General features: G+C 41.4%; 3 protein-coding genes across 5 annotated transcripts in view; 2 read left to right on the forward strand and 1 right to left on the reverse strand.

Annotated features, from left to right (window-relative positions):
* Window positions 1–5115, reverse strand: part of dhdds (dehydrodolichyl diphosphate synthase) — a 17239-nt gene extending 12124 nt beyond the window's left edge. The window contains 4 exon segments of the mRNA XM_079692340.1: window positions 3775–3917; window positions 4012–4128; window positions 4683–4763; window positions 5047–5115. Of these exon segments, the coding sequence (XP_079548466.1) occupies window positions 3775–3917; window positions 4012–4128; window positions 4683–4745 (323 nt within the window). The 5' untranslated portion in view covers window positions 4746–4763; window positions 5047–5115.
* Window positions 5116–7070: 1955 nt separating this feature from the next.
* Window positions 7071–23914, forward strand: ago1 (argonaute RISC component 1). 2 transcript variants are annotated; one of them, XM_079693906.1, is made up of 19 exons: window positions 7071–7210; window positions 10567–10753; window positions 13231–13351; window positions 14352–14533; window positions 15142–15278; window positions 15491–15640; window positions 15844–15931; window positions 16119–16266; window positions 16387–16506; window positions 16673–16795; window positions 16938–17071; window positions 17454–17638; window positions 17771–17930; window positions 18143–18233; window positions 19700–19894; window positions 20067–20201; window positions 20282–20383; window positions 20518–20717; window positions 21274–23914. In XM_079693906.1, the coding sequence occupies exons 1-19, from the start codon at window positions 7186–7188 to the stop codon at window positions 21380–21382; spliced, it is 2592 nt and encodes an 863-aa protein (XP_079550032.1). In that variant the 5' UTR covers window positions 7071–7185; the 3' UTR covers window positions 21383–23914. The 2 variants fall into 2 exon arrangements, with proteins under 2 accessions (XP_079550032.1, XP_079550033.1); XM_079693907.1 differs by having other exon boundaries at window positions 15491–15625.
* A 1226-nt stretch (window positions 23915–25140) lies between these two features.
* ago3a (argonaute RISC catalytic component 3a) overlaps window positions 25141–25990 on the forward strand; it is a 35809-nt gene continuing 34959 nt past the window's right edge. For both annotated transcript variants that reach the window (XM_079691835.1, XM_079691836.1), the window contains exon 1: window positions 25141–25896. In XM_079691835.1, the coding sequence (XP_079547961.1) occupies window positions 25878–25896 (19 nt within the window). In that variant the 5' untranslated portion in view covers window positions 25141–25877. The remainder of the gene's footprint in view (window positions 25897–25990) is intronic.

The raw sequence follows: 25990 nt of genomic DNA on the forward strand, positions 1-25990 counted from the left end.
CCAATCCGCGGACTTCCTCACACACACACACTCAGCGGGACGTTGCGAGGCTCGCTGCTGCGAGGAGCGGGACACTGAGCTGGCTCACTGGTGCAAGACACTGCGGAACTCAGCTTGGGCACACACACAAACTCCCAGCCAGGCTGCGGGTGTGTGTGTGTTTCGGGCTAGGTTTCGCGGTGTCTTGCTGTCTCTCAGACGGCCACTGGGCTCATAGTGGGGGGGGGGCAGGAGCTCCAACAAGCCATTTAGGACAGAGAGTGAATACACATACTATACAGAGATGCTGTATGAGAAACCAATGTGAGTTTGGAAAATTGCACTATATAAATGTATTTTAGTATACCTCAACAATGGAATTATGATCAGTAGAAATGGCCATGACATGGTACCTTTAAAACACTGTTGTTTCTTTTGATGTGAAATATTATTTATTTAATTTATTTAGTTCAGTTAATTTACCTTTTTTTTTTTTTTAAACAACCGATAAAAATACCAAGGACCGGATCGATAAGCGGTATCGATAAAAGTAGTAGTACCGTTAAACCTTAACGATACAGATCCGCTACTCTCTGTATTTCCCTCATAGGGCAGTTTCCCTGAAGCAGTCTGTGGTTCAATATTCTGTGTGAAGCTGGTTTGTCAAGTGTTGGTGTTCAACACAACAACCCCTCACTCCTTGCATCAATAGCCACCCTCGTGACAATTTATTCTCCGCAGCGTTACTGCCGTAAGGAATTTTTTAATTAAGCGGTGAAGTCCGCAAGCAAGAAGCAACCACTAAAGCCGAGTATGCCTGTCATACCAGATATATGTATACATGCCCGGCGCCGTGGGAGGGCCAGGCCCATGTTTATTGACATTCCTGCCCTCCCCCCAATAAACACGTTTTGTATTATTTAACATTTATAAAAAAAATGTTTATTATAAATAAAACGGTGAACTTTTATGCTACGATGTATGTGATGTCAGATAGTAACTAAAAAAAAATCGCAGGCTACGTCAAATAAATTCATGTGTCTGTTGTTATTTGTGATTCGTCCACATTTAGACCAATCACAGCGTCACCCTCTGCCGCCTATTCTGGATTTGTTTATTGTGCATTCTGTAGACTCCCATTTCTTTTTGAATTACAAAATAGACATCAGAAATTGGCTTAAAAGGTCTAAGGATTTATTGAAACAAAATAGCGATGAAAGAACTGCAGCCGATGGTGCTGCTGGCGACCCTGCACCTGCCGTTGCAGCAGCGCGCCTTAATGTCACAAGCTTGACCTCGGCAAACCCCTGGGCTGAGTTAGAGAGCCCAGCTAGCCCTTGACTCATCAACGCGGCAGCCACCAACGCTATCCTCCGAGGCACAGCTCCTTGTGCCCCTACCATCACCGCCTGCGTTGCCACACCCTCTACCACACCCGCCGCCATCCTCCTCCTCTGTGCCGGTGCCTTCCACTACAGATGCTCCCTTGCAGCACATCAACAGGTACTATTGGGCCAGCAACCGCTCAAAGACCAACAGCCCCAGGTGATCTTGGGGTTAATAAACCCAACCAGGTGAAACTGGATCGTTATCCAGGGAGATTGTTTTCAGGAAAGAAACGCAATTTTGCCACTGCATGGTACAACAACAGGCCATGGCTTGAATATTTGTTAAAAGCAGACGCAGCCTTTTGTTTCCCCTGTAGACAGTTTAAAGTAAAATACGTCTTCATCTGATGCGGCTTTTACTGTCAAAGGTTTTTGCGACTGGAAACACGCATTACAGACTGATAAAGGACTGCTAAGGCATGCCGCATCAAAAAACACATTCCATGTGAGAGTTTGTGGAGAGAGAGACAGATACGCGAGGAAACAAATAATGAAATTAGTACTTCGGTGCAGATCAGCTGGCACGGAACCGTTATACGAGTCAGCTGTCGTTGATATTATAGCTTTTTTAGCTGTCAACCAACTCCCTCTCAGAGGTGACCACGATTCACTCCACAGCATGTCCGAGTCAGGCAGTGGGCTCTTCCTATTGCTGTTTGAGTATACGCTGCACAAAGATGCAGAGTTGGACAACATAATGTTGTAAGTTAGCTCGGCTCATACATGCCAACCTTGAGACCTCAGAAATAGGGAGCATTTCAAAATGCCAAATGGGGGGGTGGGGTGCTAGTTTATCGCCGGAGCTGTTAGATTAACATTAACATTCTTATTGTAGTTCTAAGTGCAGCCTGTAGCACCATCCTTGATGGAGCATATGTGTGGGCAGGAAAGGAGTGAGCAGAGAGTAGAGTAGTTGTCGATTCTTGTTCTGTTTTCGGTGACTATCTGCCTCACCCTGTCAGACTTTCAGTTGGGCGCGCTACTAAAGAGACGTGTTACCATGGAAACCAAACAATGGTGTAGCTGTATTAAAGTCTGAGTGGAAACAGTCATGAGCTATCTGATTTTGTCAGAAATCGGGAAAAATATGACCGCGGGAGGAAACCGGGAGAGGGCCGAAAATCGGGAGGGTTGACAAGTATGGGCTCGGCTGAGCGAAAGGATGCGCCTGCAGTGCATAGAAAATAAACCATGCCAAGGAGGGCTAAACAGTTCATCGTCTCCGTCTCTACTATTTCTCTCCGAGAGCAACGATGAGGAAGCTGCCATCCTTACCCAGTGTGTGCCTTGCTCGTGATTTACCTGTGTTTGTGTTGCCACGCAAACTATGTTTCAAAAGTGGTTTCTATGTTGCCCTTTATTTGTGTATGTATTTGCGATAAGTGTGTGTCTTTACGCAATGCTGTTGGCCTTGCTGTTTGATATATATTGTGCCGCAGGCCCGCAGCACGTGACGGTTTGGTGTGCCCTCCCATGAAAATCATATGCCCTCCCTTTAGATTCGTTCTGGCGCCGGGTCTAGTCTAATATAGGCTCCACTGCAAGCCGACGCTCTGATGAAACTGAGATTTTAAAATATTTAAATTGGTGATCTTCATTTTCTGGCACCACTATGTCTTTTGGAAAACTTTTGCAAACTCAACCATAAGTGATCTATATAGACAAAAAGCAAGATTGGATAACAAAAAGATTTAGATAACACCTAGGGAAAAGCCTGGCATTCCAAAAAAAAAAGAAGAAGGATCACATGTCAGCATCTAGTGGTCATTTGTGAACTGCGGATTGACACACCTACACTTTGACTGTGGTATTTCAATTGTTTAAATACATTTCTTAGCTTGAGAATTAGAGGTTAAATCAAGTAGAGATTCTTGTGTATTGTAGGAAAGTCAGCATCAGCCAAAAAAGCATTGGAAATAATTAATACTGTGCACTCCTATTTATAAGTCAGGTTTTCTTCCTCCTTGTCTGGCATTAGTCAACAGTATATATTACCCAATGGACAATGCAGTGGTAGGTGTTTATATGTCATTGTATTCAACTGTTGCTCTATGTAGGTGCAGCAAAACTATACATTAGTTCCTCAGTGTGGATGTGTTTGAATGCAACTATGAACTATGCTGATTCAAAAGGATTGACCAAGTGTTTTTGAAACAATATTGTTAAATGTTGCCTCTTAAATTTCCATCTGAATCCCACGTCATTTTGTAAAGACTTATACCGAGATATGTGCATTTTAATCTTTAAAGACATTTAAATTACTTTAACCACACTGACATAACTTCATTTGGTTTGCTCCAATTTTATTTTAAGGAAGCTGGGAATCATGTGACGTATAAAATGTGACTTGTCCCTCAAACAACAGCTGGGTAAAAAAGCTTTTTTTAATCCTTAACTTGAAACTCACCGTTCCTCCAACAGCTTTTCAAATTTCTGCTTGGCCAGCACCATGAGCTCATCCACCTCGTTTTGACTGCGCTTGAAGTTCTCAATGCTGAAGGCGTACACTGTAACCTCTTGGATGTTCAGATTCTTACACCAACGTAATGTCTGTGGTTTAGGGGACACATAGATGAGCATCTTATTTAATGCCCAGGTAACATGTGGTTGAAAAGGCAAGCTTTAAATCACAAAGAAATCTCACCTCTGCCAGCTTGTTGAAGCCCTGCATGTGTCCTTCTTGGCGCTCCATTTGTTTCTTACGTGCAAAGCGGCGGTTACCATCCATGATGAAGGCAACATGTTTAGGCATGGGTCCAGCCTGGGAGTCAACAGAGATTTGTGTTATACTGACACAGTTGTACAGAGATTAAATAAACAGACAAATATTTAGCAACAACTGTGATAACATGTCGAATATAGTTTGGTTTCAGCTTCTTAATGAGGAACATTTCTCTGACAACTGATTCATCATTAACATTTAATTCGAGTCACAGAGCTAAACCTCCATATTATTGAAAAGGGCATAACTTGAGATTGACTTGGGAAGAAACTGAACTGAACTAACACTGCTATAGATGCTTTTCCAGAATCCTTAAATACTTTTGTAAGGATCTTATTTCAAAAAGAAGATCATGTCTGCAGAATGATAACAATTCAGAAAACACTATACTATAGATAATCTCCTTGTTTGTTTTAATTTAAGAAGATCTTTTTTTAAAAGGAGCACAACTACCACTAAGAAGAACGTTATTGTTTTTAAATCGTACAGATTGAAGACGGAGATCAGATTTGTACCTACTACGTAATTCAGGCACTACTAAAATGATAGTTTCGATAAGATTGACAACAAAGATTATAAATATCTAGGCTTACCTTCAGGATGTTGGCGGATATCCTTTCAATCAGGTTTAATTCACCTTCCCTTATCCACGACATTTTGGGGCTTTAAACGGTCTAAAAAAACAGTCGATTCAATTTTTAGAGAGGTTTTTGAATGTCAACCATAAAACCCAAGCTAAAATAAACAGACAAATGTGTACAATTACTGTTCATACGGAATGTCGGAATCTGAATGTCTTATTATGTGTCATTTTAAAGAAATATGTATTTGTTTCATGCAGTCAGTGATTGATTTGTCCGTTAACTGCCAGCCCCACACACGAGACGTGCACTGAACTTAACGGTTGTGAGACTAAAACCAAATACTGAGTTACACGTCGTGCCGAAAAAAACATACTTATAACAGAAACGGCTTCGGTCATTGAAACTATTGAACCATACTCTGTGTTATTTGCAAAATCACAATCATTTGATCACATCTCACAGACCTTCCAACTCACTGCTTTAGCGATGACGACCACTTCCGCATTGGAGTAAAGTGACGTAGGCGCGTGCTTACGACTTCCGGCCAGACGTTGGTAGATTTTCAAATTATGTGGATAAAGTCAACGTCCGTTCTGTGCACTGATATAACAGTTTCTCGATATAAACTGATATAATTATAAAGGCTAAAATAACGCACTATAAAAAAATAAAGTAGAAGTATCTTTATACACATTAAAAGAAATGTAAATTTGTAATACAGTAAGTATCAAAAGTACTCACAATAAATATAAATGGTCCTGTGAGTCTTCTATAATTATGTATTATATCATTGCATTATGCATACTTTTTTTTTATGGATGCTTCTTGGTTTGATAATGTATTTTTAGACACAAGGACATTTAGTTTTAACACTGAGTCTAAACAAATTAATTAATCTTAAGAAAAAACATATTATTAGTTTTAATTGGCTTATCATTCTTATGGTTTGTTACTGTGGTGCCACGTTGATGCAGTTATTGATATTTTGCCTAAACTTTGATTTGACGTTGACCCAACTCTTCTTAAGAATGTTGAATTTCCCCAAAAAATACAACTAACTGTACAGAGAAAAGTATGTTTTTCCTCCACATTACGTTCAAAATATTTAGAAATCTCCTGATCCTAAAATAACTTTGGCCACATTTTCATCTTAAATAGGCCTAATACTGAAGATCCACTTAAAAAAAAGTTCTAGTAAAGGCTTATAAAAAGTGAAAAAACAAATGACAGATGGTTTCTTTTTCTAGCACATGAAAGAACATTGTAACCTCTTGGATGTTCAGATGCTTACACACACGTAATGTCTGTGGTCAGGGGCGCCGCCAGGGATTTTGGGCCCCATGAAAAGATATCACATTGTTTACTTAAAGATTTTTTTCTTTATGTTCAAAAATAGTTTGGGCCCCTGTCAGTCACGGGCCCTTAAAATCTTCCTAACACCCCCTTACGGCGCCCCTGTCTGTGGTTTAGGCTTTAGGGGACAAAAGGGTTAGACATAGATGAGCATCTTTTTTAATGCCCAGGTTACTTTTGCTTAAAAAGAAGCTTTGATCACAAAGAAATCTCACATTTTTTCTAGCGCATGAAAGTTCATTGATATTATCAATTCACATATGTCCAATGCATGGTAGCAACAGTGCAGTTATTGCAAGGAAAATCTTAAGTCCCAGGCTTCTTCCACAATGCAATATAAATAAAGACATAACCAATAAAAAAATAGGGCAAGTAGAAACAAACTGAAATAAAATAGTGCAAGACAATGTTGAAAGTCACCAATGTGCAGGTAAACTATAATATAACATAGACTAAGATTAGCAAAACATTGAATGTAAATACTGTACAGGAATAAAATACTAATTTTTGTAGTAATAAATTCACACGAATTCTAAACCTCGCAAGTGTATGTTTTGCACATACATTTGGTGAAAACTTTCAAAGGACATCTCTTGAAACACTTGTCCAGGTCCATACATTTGCATATCTGCAGTGTAGTTTCTCCTTTAACCTCTGGGGTGTGACAGCAAGTTCATCAACAGTTCCTTTAGCACTTTCTAATGGCAAAGAAGAAGTTTCAGATTTTTTGGGGGGGTGAGGGGCTGGCCTTTTTTTGTTCTGCTGAAGAATCCTGCTTGAACGGTGAGCAGGAGCACAACAGACGGACCAGAGACCTCAGAGACGCGGACTGTCGGACTCATCACAGCGCCGGGAGGGAGCGCACTGTGGAGGGAGAAGAGCGGGCATCAGTCACACGGTATCGCCCTCCGGTTCTACCGTATCTACCTGCAGGGTCACAGGGCAGACGAGCCAGCTATTCCCGGTAGCCTCAACTCCTCTGTGGGTCTGGGGGGTTCTGGTAGTGGCAGGGGGGCGGGGGTACACCGAGAGGGGAAGAGACTACACGCCGAGAGGAGGGGGCTGGAAGTCTGAGACGCTTCCACCCTGAAGGGGCCGGTGGTTTGGCCACAGCACCCCCGGACAAACTAGCTTGTACCCGCGCTGCTAAGTGAATGGGATGGAGCCGGGACCGTCTGGCGATGGTAGGTTCATCTTTTCACTTTAACATAGTATCAATCCTGGCGCTAGAATTATGTCTGGAGACTGCATTTAGGAAAACCGTAGCCTGGCCTTAGCATCAGGGTGATGTAGAAGGAGACAACCCAGTCTGTTGAGAAAGTGTGAGATAGAGGTGGCTCTCCTGCAGACTGCATGCACACCACTGTGTGGAGAAGGATATTTTTAGCCAGATTTTAAGCTACAGACATGCATTTTGGAGCGCTGACAGTATCCTCAGCCATGCATGGGGCCATGGAGGTCGTGGGAATCGGGGTGAGGAGGGATGAGGTGAAGCCCGCCTTCCAGCAGCAGCACATCAGCAGCAGCATCTGGCTGCACCCAGCCTCCCCTTCACTGACAGCTTAGCTTAGCTTGTCTTAAGACTGTTTAACACATATGCATTACATTCGCACATTAGAGACACAGGCCTAAGATCTGCAGAGAAAAATGCATTATTTATTTATCATGCACCAAAAAGAATCCTAAATTGTGATATCTGCCTATGGAGTTGACATGATCTGTTTTTAGTATAACAGAAGCATGTGCAGTGCATTGCAGTTGTATGTGAGGCTTTCACTCTGCATTGCATGATTTAGATTTACAGCTAGTGCTTATCAGTGCCAGTGATGATCTTTATTTAGCAGGTTTCTTGTATGACACTGAGGTGTGGAGGCAGCAAATTAAAACATAAAGTAGGTAGTATATGCCAAGGTATAAAGTCCTCCTATTGTGGAAAACCTCGAACCCTGGAGTTTACTAATTAATGGGAAGGTTTTTATATTAAGAGTTATCTGAGCACAACATTTCTTTTCCATTTGTACATTTATCCAGAGATAGCAATTACATAGTCAAATCAAATGCTGACCCTTAAGTTCACTTGAAACGTTTTTATATTTTAGGATGGGGGAAGGGTCCCCCGGGGCCCCTCATCTCAAAGTCTGCTTTTGTGTGAAGTGTGATTATTCAGTTGCTATTTTCAGAGATTGAGCTGATGGTCAACAGCCAATTATGAAGAGAGCCAAATGGTTTGGCCAAAACAATTGATGCATAATTGTCTGTTCCCTTTTTTTTATGTGCTTGGTCTGTTGGGATCTTGTGACAAGGGTAGGGGTGTCCTGGTAATAATCAGCTACTGTGTCCAGTTTGGAGATTTTAATGTCATTGTAATATTATTTTTGAATGTCAGCGTGTACTTGTATAGTTGTATTTAGACAGACAAGTATATCACACTTTCAAACTGCTCAAGCCATACAAGTCTAGACTGAAATATTTAAAAGCTACATACTGATCCTTTAATTGTAAACATGTTACTGTTTATTATCTATGTTTTAAAATGAGCTTACAGTTTGTTGTATGCAGATTTCACCAAAGGATCTTTAAAACATGCACATTTACCATTATAAACCAAAATAATGTGCACAAAAACTACATGTTCCCTAAGTTACGACTATAAAAGTAGTCATTTCCCATGTGACGTGGGCTTATTGCTTGTTACGTCACTGTGAAGAAAGTTAGTGAGTGTTTTCCTGTTATGATGCAGCACCAAAGTCTGCTTTGAGTCTTAGCGCCCGGGAAAGAGTGCTATTGTCTTGGGATATGTGAAAGCGCTGGCTCCGCTTCTCACCATCTGCCTTCACTGGCACGAGAGCAAAGTGTGTGTCATTGTGTGTGTGCGGCGCGCAACAATCACAACTCACGATGCTCAGATTCACACACACAAATGCCCTCTTACCCAAAGAGTATGTGTGGTCAACACATGTCCAGTGTCTGGGTGTTTGTCAGATGTCTTTTACATTTGATACTACACACAGACTCACACACTAAGCAGAGCATCTTGCCGTGTTTTATGGCTAATGTTAACCTTCCTGTCAGATTTGAAAAGCTTAGTCAGCATATCATTGAGGGGTTTATTTGACCCAAGGATTTCCCTCGTAGCTTTTTAAAATGGGACTTTTCCAGTCTGGGATACACAGGCGCCTTGGACTGATTTGGGAACAGTGCAGGACCAAAAGGGGCCGGGCCAAGGTCTCTTCAGCATGACCACAGCGACACACACACACACACACACACACACACACACACACACACACACACACACACACACACACACACACACACACACACACACACACACACACACACACACACACACACACACACACACACACACACACACACACACACACACACACACACACACAACACACAGGTCCCCTGATATCCATGACAATGCTGTGTTGCCGAGGTGTCTCCATGGTGAGGCTGAGAATGTAGAGGGGGCCCCCTGCGTTTGTGTGTGTGAGGGTGGGTGATCACCGTAGCAAGGGCGCTCCCTCTGTCGTACACCCCTGAATTTGTGTGTGTGTGTGTTACGGAGGAGCAGGGCAGCTGGGGTCTTTGTTGTGGTGGAGAAGGGCTGTTCACTGGGGACCCCAAGGTTAAGGCCCTGGGCCCCTTTCAGGCAGGAGTCACAGCTAACCTCACACTCTGCACCCAGTCTAGGACCCCCTTGTTTTTAAGATTGAGAGTGACCATGCTAGTATGGCTGCTGAAAAACCCTTCAACGAGATAAAGGTTGTTAGCTGCAACAAACCACTGAAAGTTAAAAAAAGGTTTGTCAGGTATTTTGAAAAGTGTAAAAATATTGTATGTTCCCTACAGCTGGGATGTGTTCAGAACAAACCTGAAGAATAAAGATCAATGTGTAAAATCATCCAAATCCTGCTTTGCTCCTTTGCTACACTATTACAAAAATAGTCTAATTTATTTCCCTTTTTTCTCCCGCCATAATTTATATTTCTACCATCCTCCCCCTTCTCATCATTGTCCATCCTCATCTGATCTAATCTGGTTAATCCTCCTCCTATTCCTTATGCCTTTTTTTAATACTCTCCTCAATCAACTTTCATCTTACTTCTTATATAATATACCTCTCTCCTTTCCCCCTGTCCCATATATACATGTTAAATCTGAACTGTTTCATTATCATTGTTTATCTCTGTCATTATCTTTCCCTCTCCTTCTTCCTGCCTTCCTGTTCCTGCCACTCTCTCCTGTGTCCACCTCAACATCATGTCCTCTCTTTTGCCCCTGCCTACGCTTCCTTCCCTGCCACATTTCTCACCCTTATTGCCCTCTCACAACCACTTCCTCTGCCACCTCCTCACTTAACCACTCTATTTGTTTTGAATGCCTGCTTTGGCCATTTGCCATTCCTCTAAATTAAATTATTCTTCTTTTCCTGCTGTTGCTTTGCGCTCATCCTTACCCTCTTTGATCTGAACCTCCTCCCCTCTGTCACCCTTCCTTGTGGATGGCTCTCTATCTCTTTCCTGTCCAGTGCCCATGGGGGCCTTCCCCCCACCCCTGCAGCAGGTGTTCCATGCCCCCCGCCGGCCTGGCTTTGGCACCGTGGGCAAGCCCATCAAGCTGCTGGCCAACTACTTCGAGGTGGAGATCCCAAAGATGGACGTCTTTCACTATGAGGTGGACATTAAGCCCGACAAGTGCCCGCGGAGAGTCAACAGGTAAAAGGAGATGTGAAGACGGTGGCTACACCTTCAATAGTTATTCTTGTCTATGATGTCCAACATCAATCTGCACGATCAGTACTAGTCGGCTGTCATGTTTCATTAGCATTTTTAAACTTTTGACAGCGAGGCATGCTTTTAAAAAAGTCAACAAGCAGCTGAAATGTCTGCTGTGTGGAACAGCTTGAAATTGGATAATGAAAGAAAATTGGATTTAATGATGAAAGAAAGCAGTCACTTGTAATCACTGTGTTGACGTTCTTGCAGAAGGCAGCAACAACAGCTACTTTCAACATGAACAATGCGCCCCTGGATTTAAATGTCATTCTTTGTAACAACTAACTTACGTATTTTCCAGGTTGATTACTATTTATTTGTGTGGGAAAAGAATGCAAACTAATTCAGAGCTCTACAAGTCTGCCTTGCATGGATTGGTTTTCTTCACCATGAGTAGTGTTTGTAGCACGCAGCTCCGTAATGTAGGAAAATTAATGTTTGATTGAGATTAAAGTGCATATTTAGGGATATTTAAATTACATAAATTAGCAGCTTTATTCTTCTTGCTTTAAACTGACTGTAAAGCCTGTGTTAAAATCCTACCTGTATAAATACTCATCAACTTAAAGAGCAAAAGAAAGGTAATAAAAGTCAATACATCTGTGCAGAATCAGGCAAAAAGGATGTTTCACAGCGCGTTGGGCAGTAGGAAGCTTCTCCAGTGGTAGTTTGGCCGCAGTCACTGACAGATGGTGGCGTCAAAGTGAATCTTGACTGACCCTTTCACCTTGACTGTTGCCTATACTGTGTGCTTGAAGGAGCCCTGGTATTAGGTAGCTTAATTCTTTGCTGTCTGATGCAGATTAAAAGGTTTCTAACGATATGATTAGGTAGCATAAAGATGTTGTTAGTGGTTTGATACATTTGTCATAAAAGGCTAGAGTGAAATAGGCAAACTAATTCAGATTGGAGCAGGTTTTATTGCAAAAGAAAAGCTTATTTGTATTCTATTCATTGCACAGAGCCACATTAGCATGGGTTGCTAAGTTACTTGGTAAATGCTTGCAAGCTTTCATTTTTACAGTGAAACTAATAATCCCTATATAGTTTTTACTGGGCCCCTCCATCTTTATTCCAGCTGTAACAAATATATATATAAGTGCTGTTATGGTTATGCTTTGCCACATTTATTACTTTCATCCAAGCAACAAACAGTTCATAAACATAAATTACACATTTGTTCCGAGCGGGAATGCCATGCTGACATTTGTCAAAGCTCTCCAGAGTACATGTCTCTCTAAATAAGACTTGCTTGGTCTGCCTTTGAGGATAAATGGAAACAACACAATACATATGTTTTTGTTATGTTTGATTTAGGAGAATTTTCTCTTCTATGAAGGCATCAATGCTATGTTCTGTTTTACTCAGCCTTCTCTGCTAAAGCCCAAACGTGTTGTATCATACTGAGATGGCCAGTGTCTTGTCACTAGTCTTGTCCGGGAACTCTTGAGTTTATTAGACTTAGACTTAGACATACTTTATTTTCATTTCAACAAGACACAGAGTGTATTATTAAACAAAATATTGTTGTACTGGCTTACAGGAACAGGGCAATATAAAAACTTGCTAAAATTGTACATATAAATAAATAATTGTGACGTGGTGCTGATTAAATTAAAGATAAAGTGTGCGTTTAAAATATAAAGACTTACTATACACTATAGTATACTATACTTATATTCTATATATTGTCCCTGTGTGGCTGAGTAAGAGCCTTTGCCCATTGGTGATTCATCAATAATCAGTTGGAGCCAGTGTAAAATCTGTCTTTCTATCTAGAAAAATGCAACTATTATTATAATTTCCTAAACAAAAATGGTATCTGACTCTGACTTTTGCATGTTTCCTCAAAACCAAATCATTCTTATTGTTAGTGGCATATAGAGTTATTATTTTCTGATTGAACATGCAAATCATTGCATTTAAGATCTCAGCAAAAGACAAGAGAGCACTTTAGAAGAGCTTTGTTCATCCAAGTGTGTCAACAATAACAAATGAACAAATCAGTAAACTTCTATTTCTGATAGAGTAGTTGCTTGCCCAGAAAACCTGAAATTACCTTCTCATGTCTTTTTTGGATTTGGGGTTCAAGACAAAGGTTCCCAAAAGGCATCCAAAGGTCAAGCCCTTTGACCTCTTCTTTTTAGACCAATCCCCCACACTTGATATGAAGGCCAAGGCACCGTGCACTGAAAGGTGGCCCAACGCCCACAACCTAACTCTTTTTGTCCCTCCCTCTACCCCTGTGACCATGAGATATTGCACCCAACAGCTGCATCTTGCATGATCAATAATCTATCTTCTGGAGAGCTGCACCCCCCCCCCCCCCCCTTACCACGATCACAATGGCGATGGTTTCACTAGGCACAGCAGTTCTTGTTAATCTCATTCTTTTTTGTGTGTTTGTCTACCTACAGAGAGGTGGTGGAATACATGGTGCAACACTTCAAGCCCCAGCTCTTTGGCGACAGGAAGCCGGTGTATGACGGCAAGAAGAACATCTACACAGTGCTAGCACTTCCTATTGGGAGTGAGAAGGTAAAGGTTTACACTGGTCTTGCTTCACATCATGCCATTCCCTCACACTCATGTCTCCTCAGGGATCAATAACGTCGATCTTAAGCCTTTTTCGAGCTTGAGTAAAACTATATCTCTAGGGGAGGAAGGGTTTAGTGAAAATGATTGAACAAAAAGCACTATTTATCTCCTGCAGAGCACATATGTCTATCCCAGTGTTCATAACAAAAACAGACGCCCACTCTTTTATGAAAAACTGTTACTGTCAGGTTGGAGAATGTTTGTCTCCATATGTTTTTGAGTACAAAGCGTTCTGCTTTCAGTTATTTCTAGTCTTAAAGTAAAAACGCTTATTCTATTCGCTTTCTTGCTGAGAGTTAGATAAGAAGATCAAAACCCTTTTTGTAACTGTCTTGCCACAGCCAGTTAACTAAGCTTAGCATACATAATAAATAGGGGATTAAATACTCCAACTCAAAAACTGCAATTTGTGAAGTTTATATTTTTGTACAGATTCAAGCAACACAATATGGGTGGTTATAAGTGAGCTTCAGACGTGCTTGTTGGCAGATTTTGTTTCTTTCTGACAGTTTGGCTTGCAGTTTTCCCTCAGTTTCCTGTCTTCATGCTAAGCTAATCTATTAGGAGGCTGGTTGTGGTTTCATATTCACCATTGAGAGTGGTATTGATTTCTCCTCTAACACTTAGAGAGAAAGCACATTAGTTTACATCAAACTATTTATTTAGGGCTTCAGACCATATAGACTATATATAAAAGGATCAGACACATGTGGTAATGCATATAGTCACATACGGTATAAGAATTTATACAGCGATGAGTACATTTTTGAGTAATGAATCCTGTTCAACTGAAGTTCACATGATACTACACAGCCTGGTAATTTGCTTCCCTCGCATCGTCCATCTTCAATCAATCTCTGGAAATAGTTTTCCGTCTCCTGGAGCCTTGTTCTTTACCTCTCCTCTCTGTATCTGTCCTTTCTTTCCTCTATTTCTCCAGGTGGAATTTGAGGTAACTATCCCAGGTGAGGGCAAAGACCGAATCTTCAAGGTGTCCATCCGTTTTCTGGCCAAAGTGTCATGGCGCCTGCTGCAGGAGACTCTGGTCAGCGGTCGGCTGCAGGTCCCCCTCGACTCGGTTCAAGCCCTGGACGTGGCCATGCGCCACCTGGCCTCTATGAGGTAGACCATAACAACCCTTTCCCTCTTTGTCTCAAAAATACAGACATAGTGCAACTCTCCTGGTGAAGACAAATTGAGTTATATTCAGATTGATAAGGTGTATTTTTTCCAAGTCGACAAAATGACTGTGCAGTCTGGTAAGGTTTACTGTGTTGTTCCATTTATATGCATTAGACATTAAACCTTCAGGGATCAGAGTCACTTAACAAAAGTTGTTAGCTGAGACCTGTGTGAATGTGTACACCTAACAATGCTAATCAAGGCAATACTGATATCATGAGGACTCGCCCTGAAAATGGTCAAAAAGAAAGTCTTAAAGTCACAGACCGTTGTGGAAAGTATCAGTTCAGTAATAATGTCTTCCCATGCTTTAACCTGTTTCAGACAAAACCAGTGCAGTTCCTCATTACTCTTATATCGGTGTTTTTCTATGCAGTTCTTGTTTCCCCCCCCCCCCCCCCCCCCCAAGAGTGCTTTCAAGTCATTTTAGGTGCAAAATTATTCTGCAACGCACCCTACACGAGACCACAACATTTGTGAACATGAAGTCATGCTGAGGTCATGCTTTTGAATTAAGTCATGTCTTTTTTTCCTGCTCCTCTAATTAGGTACACTCCAGTGGGCCGTTCATTTTTCTCCCCACCTGAAGGATACTACCACCCACTGGGTGGGGGGAGGGAAGTCTGGTTTGGTTTCCACCAGTCTGTGCGCCCCGCCATGTGGAAGATGATGCTTAACATTGATGGTGAGTCACTGAAGGGACCGAGTGTGTGAAGTCACTCAGTGATCTCGTGCTTTTTACTGAAATTGGATGACTGGAAAAAAAATGCGGCTCTAATAAATGCCTTTAATTGGGATGTAAAGCCTTATTAAATTTGTGAACTTACATAGACCTCTTTGTTAAGTTGTCCTTCTCTGACCTGTATGGACTCTTTGCTGTTCTCTGTCTCCCTCTAGTGTCCGCCACGGCTTTCTACAAAGCCCAGCCTGTTATTGAGTTCATGTGTGAAGTCTTGGATATCCGCAATATCGACGAGCAGCCTAAGACTCTCACTGACTCCCAAAGAGTTCGCTTCACCAAGGAGATTAAAGGTGGGCCACTGGCCGGTGTGTAAAGTGCATTCCAACACTCCATGATAAACCTTTCACAAAAAATAAATGTACACATTATTGCCTCTGTTGCAAGATTTTGTTTCTCACATCAGGTGTGATGCGTGTCTCCTTTTGATTACTTTTCTTGTAAATTTCGATTCCTCTTGTATTTGTTTGTGTTAATTATTTTGTTTATCACTTATTGTTGCCATTAACAGGCCTAAAGGTGGAGGTGACCCACTGTGGACAAATGAAGAGAAAATATCGTGTATGCAATGTCACCCGACGACCTGCCAGCCACCAAACGTAAGTACACAGACCATATAATAGGATTCTGATCTGTTATTATTGTTATAACTTAACACCTGGATGAATCAGCAATTTAGAAGCTGGGAAGTGATGGTGTATTTTCAAATTATTTGCAGCATAACAGCAAAGGCAATTTCTTAATACAGATCATACAGTAGTTCAAGTTTGTTGTTTGTTTATCCAGGTTTCCCCTCCAGCTAGAAAGTGGGCAGACAGTAGAATGTACAGTGGCCCAGTACTTCAAGCAGAAGTACAACCTGCAGCTAAAATACCCCCACCTACCCTGTCTACAGGTGGGGCAGGAGCAGAAGCACACCTACCTGCCTCTGGAGGTGAGAACGATCTGAAAGAGTTATGTGATATATGTTTGTATTCTGACTTGATGCATTCAGGATTAGTGCATGTGAATAAAGAATCTTTTCACTCTAATGAATCTTGTTTTCTGGTTCCAGGTGTGTAACATTGTAGCAGGTCAACGATGCATCAAGAAGCTGACAGATAATCAGACCTCCACGATGATCAAAGCCACGGCTCGCTCTGCGCCCGACAGACAGGAGGAGATCAGCAGGCTGGTGAGTTGTAGAGACAACTGGTGGGACAGCAACAACAACAACAACAACAACAACAACAACAACAACAACAACAACAACAACAACGCATGAGAATGTATGACTCTGTGATTTAAAGTTTATACTCAGAGATTGTGGGATCTGATGGATGGTGTTTTTCTCTTCACAGATGAAGAATGCTAACTTCAACCTGGACCCCTACATCCAGGAGTTTGGGATCAAAGTGAAAGATGAAATGGCTGAGGTGACAGGCAGGGTGCTACCTGCCCCTATCCTGCAGTATGGAGGACGGGTAAGACCCAATTAAATTATTATTGCAAAAATGTAATCAGTTTTTGAGTTACGCCAAAAGAGTCTTTAAGTCGTAAGTCAGGGAGACTTAAATTGCTCATTTGTTTTAAACTTTCTCTCCCCCTGTCCCCTCTCTTCCACAGAATCGTGCCATCGCAACTCCAAACCAGGGCGTGTGGGACATGAGGGGGAAGCAGTTTTATAACGGCATTGAGATCAAAGTGTGGGCGATTGCTTGCTTTGCCCCCCAGAAACAGTGCAGAGAAGAGGTGCTTAAGTAAGTACTAACCAACAGTCGGAATACATTTTTTGGAAGGAATTATATCATTTCCCCCTACACCTCTTCTCAAGTCACAAGATCCTCTTTTATTTTAGCTGTTAGGAAGAGAACAAATATAAATCCACCGCCTATTGAGCCTGAAATACCATGAATAATTCATGTATAATATAGTTAATAACATTCCTGTTTATAATGTCCTACAAAATATATATGTCATGATCTTGTCTTGCCAAAATAAGTTAGGGATGACTTTTCCTTACATTTAGTTAAGAAACACATTATTTATTACACTCCAGTTAAGACACTTGCCACTTTTTTTATGAAAAACTAACAATTTTAAATGCTGAATTGTATCTAAACTGATCTGATTTCCTTTCAGAAACTTCACAGACCAGCTGCGTAAAATCTCTAAGGATGCTGGGATGCCCATCCAGGGTCAGCCATGTTTCTGTAAATACGCCCAGGGAGCGGACAGCGTGGAGCCTATGTTCAGACACCTGAAGAACACATACTCTGGACTGCAGCTCATCATCGTCATTCTGCCCGGAAAGACTCCTGTCTATGGTAGGCAGTTTTTGTTCTTGGATATACACTTTGTCCGGCATCATTAAAATACATCAATAAATATTGCTTGAATGCTGAACTACAGAAAATGCATCCTCAGTCTGTTCCCATTTCCAAACTGTGCCCTTTTAGCGGAGGTAAAGCGCGTTGGGGACACCCTCCTAGGCATGGCCACGCAGTGCGTCCAGGTGAAGAACGTGGTGAAGACATCACCTCAGACCCTCTCCAACCTCTGCCTCAAGATCAACGTGAAGCTGGGAGGCATCAACAACATCCTGGTGCCTCATCAACGGTAAGCTGCTGTCTGGGCACTTACAAGCCAAGTTTTGTATTGTGTATTAGGTCTCCAATTCCAAGTTTTAAAGAAATGATAGCACACAAAGTTAGCTGGATGACATTGTTTTGACTCATCTAAGTTGTTCAGCCTGTTATGATAATATAACTCCCCCTACTGCCTTTATGAGCAAGTCTAATTTGCATCTCCTCCTCCATGTGCTGTCTCAGGTCAGCAGTGTTTCAGCAGCCGGTTATCTTCCTGGGAGCAGACGTCACACACCCCCCTGCTGGAGATGGCAAGAAGCCCTCCATTACTGCTGTGAGTCTGAAATAAAACCTTCATTACGTAAACAACACTAGTTGACCCTGAACATAACCTCAGGAAAAAAGAAAGGAAATGTGCAAATACTGCGGGTCAGTCAAACCAGGACATGCAGGTTGAGCTATTGAGTAAGATTTGACAGCATTTCTCGATATGACGTTATTCAGACACTTAATTATTACATTTAACCAAATTGATATGCATGATAGTGAGGCAGGCTCTGTCCCCTGCTGCTGTTTGTTTTTGTCAAAGCCGTGTTTCGGCTACAACATACAGAGGGTTGAATCCAAGCTATATCTGATGAATGAGAAAGCTATAAAAAAAGTCTATCTATTTTTAAGAATATAGTTATATAAAGTGAAATTGGATTGTTAGTGCGTAGCACAGCGTCATGTGGCTTCGCTGATGGCAGTCCAGATGCTCAGTCGGCAGGCGCACTCGAAAGGGAAAAAACAAGGTCATGTAAAAAATGCAAATGTCCACAAGATGTCATAGAAAGGCTAACACCCATGGTTGTGGTTGCCTGGTTACAGTGGCAGTATGTGACACTGTGCACAGTTATGCTAGTAAAAGAAAAATCCCACAGCCATAAATAGTATGTTTAATAGCTAAAACACCCTTAATATTGAGAAGCTAATCAAAAAACTTTAAAAACAAACATTATAATTATTTCTCATCTGAGTGTTTATTATCAACTTCACCCAAATGACTGCACAAACAGGGAAATACTCATAAGTTTATTGACTGTCAGATACATGAGATTAATTAATCACTTTTGTGAAAACCAGCATTAGTTGCACCACTAATTCACTGATTTAATAAGTATTGTTTACTCTTGAGGCAGTACATAACTCTCAACCATGCAATTTTGAATGAATAAATGTAGAAGTTCCCATAAGAAACTGAAGTCTGCAGTCAATCTGAGTGTTCATTTAGACAAGTATGCAATACAAATGGGGCTGAAGAAAGAAAATAAATTAGTAAGAGGGAAGTTAGTGAGGGATTAAGGGAACCAAATGGCTCATCACTGACTCACGTTCAGAAAGGAAATGACGTCGTTCCTCGTTCCGCCCTTGACCTCAGCTCAACTCTGGTTGGCTGTGTTGTTGCCTAGCACTTATGACAAATGTTGTAGTCACAAATGCAGAGGATGGGAGAGAAAAGTGGATCTGTCTGTTCCTCCTGACTGAGGAGCAAAGTGTGGTTGTAGACAGTGCAGAGGAAGAGTATGAAGTAAGAAAACAATTGGGTGTGGTCCTCCCACAATTCCTAGAGAAGCATACACAAATAACTGCTAACAGGGGATTTAGATGTAGTCGACTAACATGATTTTTCTTTTGTCTCTCCATCCAACATATGATGGATGTCTTTCTGCAATGTTCCTCATAATGTGTTACCAGCAGGAATCCAATGACAGTGCACTGCTCACCTCACCTGTCACTTCCTCCCTCCCTCTCTTCCAGGTGGTAGGCAGTATGGACGCTCATCCCAGCAGATACTGTGCCACAGTGCGAGTCCAGAGGCCCAGGCAGGAGATCATTGAGGATTTGTCTTACATGGTGCGTGAACTGTTAATTCAGTTCTACAAGTCGACTCGGTTCAAGCCCACCAGGATCATTTTCTACAGAGACGGAGTTCCCGAGGGACAGTTGCCACAGGTAATAAGAAGTCATGGTTGTTGAGATACTGATATAGTATGTATGGACTCAATATGCCTTATTTTGTATTACTTAAGCTTATGCTGGCATACTTCTGCTGGAAAAGTGCATTTTAGCATGTTAGTATATCAGCTTGACTGCTAATAAACAACGTCTTTGTTCTGGTGTGCAGATTCTCCACTACGAGCTGCTGGCCATCAGAGATGCGTGCATTAAGTTGGAGAAAGACTATCAGCCAGGCATCACCTACATTGTTGTGCAGAAACGCCACCACACACGCCTCTTCTGTGCCGACAAGTCTGAAAGGGTGAGCTTTTAAGTTTAAAAAAGACTTGCATACTGGTCTAAATATTTAATAATGATCTTATTGTTTTTTCCTTTTAATAGATTGGGAAGAGTGGAAATATTCCTGCCGGGACGACAGTGGACACCAGCATCACTCATCCCTTTGAGTTCGATTTCTACCTGTGCAGCCATGCAGGCATACAGGTAATGAGAACAGGACAACCATGTCATATGTTATATGTCTGTCATTGCTGTAAGTAATCTCTTAACGTCACATTTGGTTGTTTTTGTTGTTCAACAGATGTTTCATCACATTTGTTCCCTCTCTCTGTTTCCAGGGTACCAGCCGGCCGTCTCATTACTACGTCTTATGGGACGACAATCGCTTCACGGCTGACGAGTTGCAGATTCTAACGTACCAGTTGTGCCACACGTACGTGCGCTGTACCCGCTCCGTCTCCATCCCTGCGCCAGCCTACTACGCTCGTCTTGTGGCCTTCCGTGCCCGCTACCATCTGGTGGACAAAGAACATGACAGGTGAGTGTGGTGATGCAATATGGACGCATGGTTTTGCAAAAGCTCATTGTTTGTAAGGAAATGTTTTGTTTCCCAAAGTTCTCAGGAGCAAAATATGTTTTGTTTTGTATTCTGTCTTTTTTAAAAAGGGAAATATTTAAAGCTCAATTACTTTTTTATCATAAATATGTTAAACGTAAATTACATTAGACTTAAAATTAGGGTAGGAAATTAATAATGATGTGTCCTTATATATTTTTTTATCATATTGGCATACCATCATTTAATTCAGTTTGACCTGCCTAAAAGTATAAAATGGCGCATGTTTTATTGTTTCATCATAATAGTTCTAGTTTTTTTCTTACATTTAAATGAGACAGGATGTAGTTGGACAGGATGTAGTTGGACAGGATGTAGTTGGACACAATATGCTGCATTTCTCTCCCCAATGCGCTATCATGGACTTCTCTAACCCAACGTGGGATTTGGACCCCGAGTTAGAGACTTTATTTCGATAATAATTACATATAGTTTAACTGATCATTGTTCTGCAACTTTTCCCCCATCATCTCTGCAGTGGAGAAGGCAGCCATGTGTCCGGGCAGAGTAACGGTCGGGACCCCCAGGCGCTGGCTAAAGCTGTTCAGATTCACCACGACACCCTGAGGACCATGTACTTCGCCTGAGCTACACCTACTCTCACCACCGTTGACACCCCCCACTTCATTTCTACCTGAGTTGGCACATGGCCAACCATCACCTCATCCCCATCCCTTATTCCCAATGACTGCCCACCACACATACGCCACAGACCTGCCAGTCGTTCACCTGAAGAACACAAGGCGTTCACCTGTACAACACAGGCAGACTCTACAGCCTCATGCACTCAAACAGTTATCCATATTATTATTATTATCATTTCTTTGTTTTTACTTTACCAGGGCTATTGCTCTTTTTTATGTTGAATTTTTAAACATGGTTATTATTATTATTATTATTATGTAATTGTATTGTACACTAAATTCACACCCCTTTTGTATGTAAGTATGTAATACGGATAGGAGGAAAACAGGCAGGAAAAAAAGAATACAAAAAAAATAACTGCCACCTCGATGCTGCCTCTTGACCTATCCGGATGCCAGTGTCCACGCACCTTAGTGATCCTCCAGAGGGGGTGGTTCTGGGCACGCACACTTACTTGTATCATTTCATGTCATGAACTACATTCATGTTTTTAATGTTTTTGAATCATGTTATTTTTTTAAATGCCTTGAGGAGTCTGAGGTATGGTACAATAGCACTTAGCATTAGCATGTAGGTGCCACCAGTCCTGCACAAAAAGAGTTTGTTAGTACATTCGAGGCTAGCCCTCTGGTCTTTATATTAGCAGAGACAGAAAGCGCAGGTGTAGCATATCGTAGATACAGGAGAGAATCCTGCCGCACTCTCTATGCTGGTTGTTGAGTCCCTTAGAGATGTAGCTTATAGAGGTAAGCCTAGCAAAACAATAGAGGGACCATTTGCATAGAGTGTATCAAATATACTTGCACCCCATGCACCTAAACCAGCATTATTAACCAGCCAAATGTGATGCCAACCAATGGAAAAGGGGCCCTTCAACAGGAAGATAATCCTTTTTTTCTGTATGCATAGCTCTTATAGGATATTTGAGGCACTTTTCATTTACTTTTAGATTATTTGTTTTACTCCAAAATGGTGGGACTTGTCTGTGCTGAGGCTTGCCGCAGACTAGATTGAAGTTTTACACCCACATATGCAGAGCTTTCAGAACAAATAGGTAACTACGGCAATAGGCAAGGTCAACACTCAGTAGATTTGAATGCAGGCAAATATAAATCTGTGATCACTTAAGTGCTGCAAAGCTGAACTTACTCTCAGCAATTGAACTTGCTCCGATCATTCTGCACATTCCAACATGTATCAGTAGAGATGGTGCGCTCTAATCTTCCACCTGCAAACTTCTTTGTGTTCCTTTACACTTATATCCCCAAAGCTCTTCCCTCTGCAGGCATTTACAATTATTAGCCTGAAAAGCAGAAGCACACACATATCGTCCCTCTCCGTCTCTTTAGCATGTAGAGACCAACCTCTTCAAATGCACTTGTCCCCTTATTCCCCTCTAAGTCAAACTATCCCTCGTCACCCTTCCCACCATCACATTCTATCCTTGCTTTGTATCCTCACTTTTAAACATCACATACCCGCAGCATCCCCTTACTTGTGCTAGCCAATCCCCATTGGTGCTCTGTGTGCATGGGCGGCACAGATAGGGGATTGCTACATTGAACAGGGTGTGCCATTACTACTACAAAATATTCCCTGCCTTTACATATAGTCACTTTCTGGATTAATGAAAAAAATGCATGTACTTATTTTTTACGATATTCTGAGCCACCTTATTTTGGTTTACTTAGAGGTAGGAGCCTTGCGCTCGTCACTGCCTGTCAGTTTTTGCATCGATAGTGTATCGGTTATAAATACTTTTTCCTTTGTCATTATTATGATGATGATGTGACTAGTGTCAGATATTTCCTCAAGAGGGCACTGTGGAAACGGTCTCAAAATTCCACGTCAGTTGCCGTTAAAGCGCCTCAAATCTTGTCTGATGGTAAAAAAACTTTTGAGGTGAAAGGGATCAAAAGATAAGAGATCAGAAGATTCTTAAATCGTGTTTATTAACTTGTAAAATCAAAATGCCTTTGTACACCGTTTTACTGATCTTTCGTTGTGTCCAAGGTGATTTGTATATAGAAATATATAATATTAACCCGTTATGTATTTTGGCTCACCAGTTGCCAAGCCTTTCACAGTTGGGGCCAGTGTTTACCCTTCATCCTGTGATGACAAAAGTAAAGAAAAATAAGTCTTGGGGCATTTCCCACTACCACTGAAACCAGATGCAGTTCTTCAGTCACTGAAGCAACAAAGCACCTTGCAAAGGGGGGAGACGAAATGGCAGTCACTCTGGAAATGCATCATGTGGACACCGGAGAGTCCACTCCTCTCCACACAGCCTCACTGTCCGACTAAGCAATATTGAAGCCACTGATCAAGAACAGTCCTTGTCATAGCACTTCCCAATATATTTGAATGAAAGGACATGAAAGCATATTGTTTTGGCTCTGTATGTGATAGTATGAACTCTGTTGGGGTGGGTTATTTTTTAAAGAAAAAATAAATTGTTTTTTATTATCCTGTTGTGCTTATTTTTTTATAACTGAAAAAACAGTATTGTTTGCTCTGATTTTGGTTGAATCTATTCTTAAAAAGGAATTATCAAGATAAAATGTAACTTATACATTTTCCATTACACATCAGAAGCCCAAAACCTTCTGTTCAGCAAAAATGTTATTACAAATATTTCTCATGCACTGTTCAAAATTGAAAGTTTGGGCTATTTTGATGCAATGAGTTTTCATTCAGACTAGTGCAAAGAAAACCTGCAATATACACATTTAAGGTGTTTAGTTGACTAATTCTGATCTTGAATTTCTCATAAATGTACTTAAACTTAGCATTATATAATGCCTCTTTTTAATATTTAAACATAACATATAACTATAATTTACCATTAGCATATTTAAATAATACATGTCAGATCCCCTGTAATACAAGAATAATTGTCTGTTATGAAATGAATCATTTTAGGGAGTTTCCATTGTGATATGTAGATTATTACTTACATGATTACCAATTTCAGCTGTTTGGCTCCACTTAACACAAATGTATTCGATAATTCACATTCACAGTCTGATAAGGACATACAGTAGTGTAAAGTAACTAAGCAGATTTACTCAAGTACTGTATTAAGTACAATTTTGAGGGACTTGTACTTTACTTGAGTACTTACATTTTTGCTAGTTTTTACTTCTACCCCACTAAATCATGTACTTTTACTCCAAAAAATGTATTGAATACCTTGAGTTACTTTTCAGAATTGATTATAAATTATGATGATGATAATGATGAATATAATCATTCAACACTTAAATAGGACTTTATGTAAACCTGGAGCAAATTCACAAGCTACCCTGCAGCATACAAAGTAAATAACAATTGCTGCACCTTTACAAGCTTTAATATCACTTTAATGCAACAATAATTCCAATCAAAACATATTGTATAACGAGTACTTTTACTTTTGTTACTTTAAGTATATTCTGATTTTGATTCTTTATTTGTATTTTAACATTTTGATTGCAGGACTTTTTCTTGTAAAAGTGTATTCCTACACTCTAATACTTGTTCTACTTTTACTCAAGTAAAATATTTGAGTTCTTCTTCCACCTCTGAAGAAATGCATATTTTATACACAATTTATACATATTAATGTAACATTGGGGTTTCACTTTTGATGAAGGCGGAGTTGATTCTTCTGACGTATGGTGACACAGAGCCCACCTCTTCCTGTCGGTGTCAGAAAGGCAACTTAACCATATTTAGCTGCTTGCCGAAGCCCTGCAGAGTTGATCTGTCAACCTGACCGAAAGCCTTGACACTTGCTGGCGGACTCTGCCGGGTTTATTTCGGCATAGGGATACAAGCTAAAGAGAATAACGTCGTTGGGATATGGTTGTTAGGAAACGGGGCTGTGTCAGTGGCGGTTTAGAAGTAACCGTCGTCTGTCAGAATTCCAACTATCCAACAGCCGAGCTAGCCATTTAGCTAATTACTGAAGACCACCGGGAGCTCGCTGTGCAGGGGACACGCATTAATGTCGCCTCTGGTGAGGATCATCCATCGGTAGGTGTTCATTTGGACTCAGTGACCCCGCTGTGATGATATCCTGACAGTTCACCTCGTCCGTTCCTGACACTTTCCTAAGCCTGGCTAGCGAGCCCACTTGGCTAACTAGCCGGTTTTTAAACTGCCTCAGCGTCGCAACCAGCTTTCGCCGTGGCAGTGAACCCCCGGTTTAATACGTTGACAGGAGTGCGGACACGGGGGACGCTGAAAACCCCCGTCTTGCGGAAGGACCGTACCGAAGGGCCCCTGTTTTATGACAGTCTGCGAGGAGAGAGGAGCTAGCAGAGAGGACACTCGGCCATTCAGCGCGGCAGAGGCGGTGCGCTGCAGAAGGAGACACCGGACTGCACGGAGGAAGAGTCCCACACGTTTGGCTACTGTGATCCGGGAGTTATCCGGACAGAGACCTCATGAATGGAACTCGGAACTACAGGTAATTATTCCGTTTACATGCAGAGGTGGAAGAAGTGCTCAGATCCTCTTCTTAAGTAAAAGTAGAAGTACTTAAATATACTTAAAGTACAAAA

The sequence above is a fragment of the Notothenia rossii genome, assembly GCF_949606895.1.
Source record: "Notothenia rossii genome assembly, chromosome: 7".
NCBI classification, from domain to species: domain Eukaryota; kingdom Metazoa; phylum Chordata; class Actinopteri; order Perciformes; family Nototheniidae; genus Notothenia; species Notothenia rossii.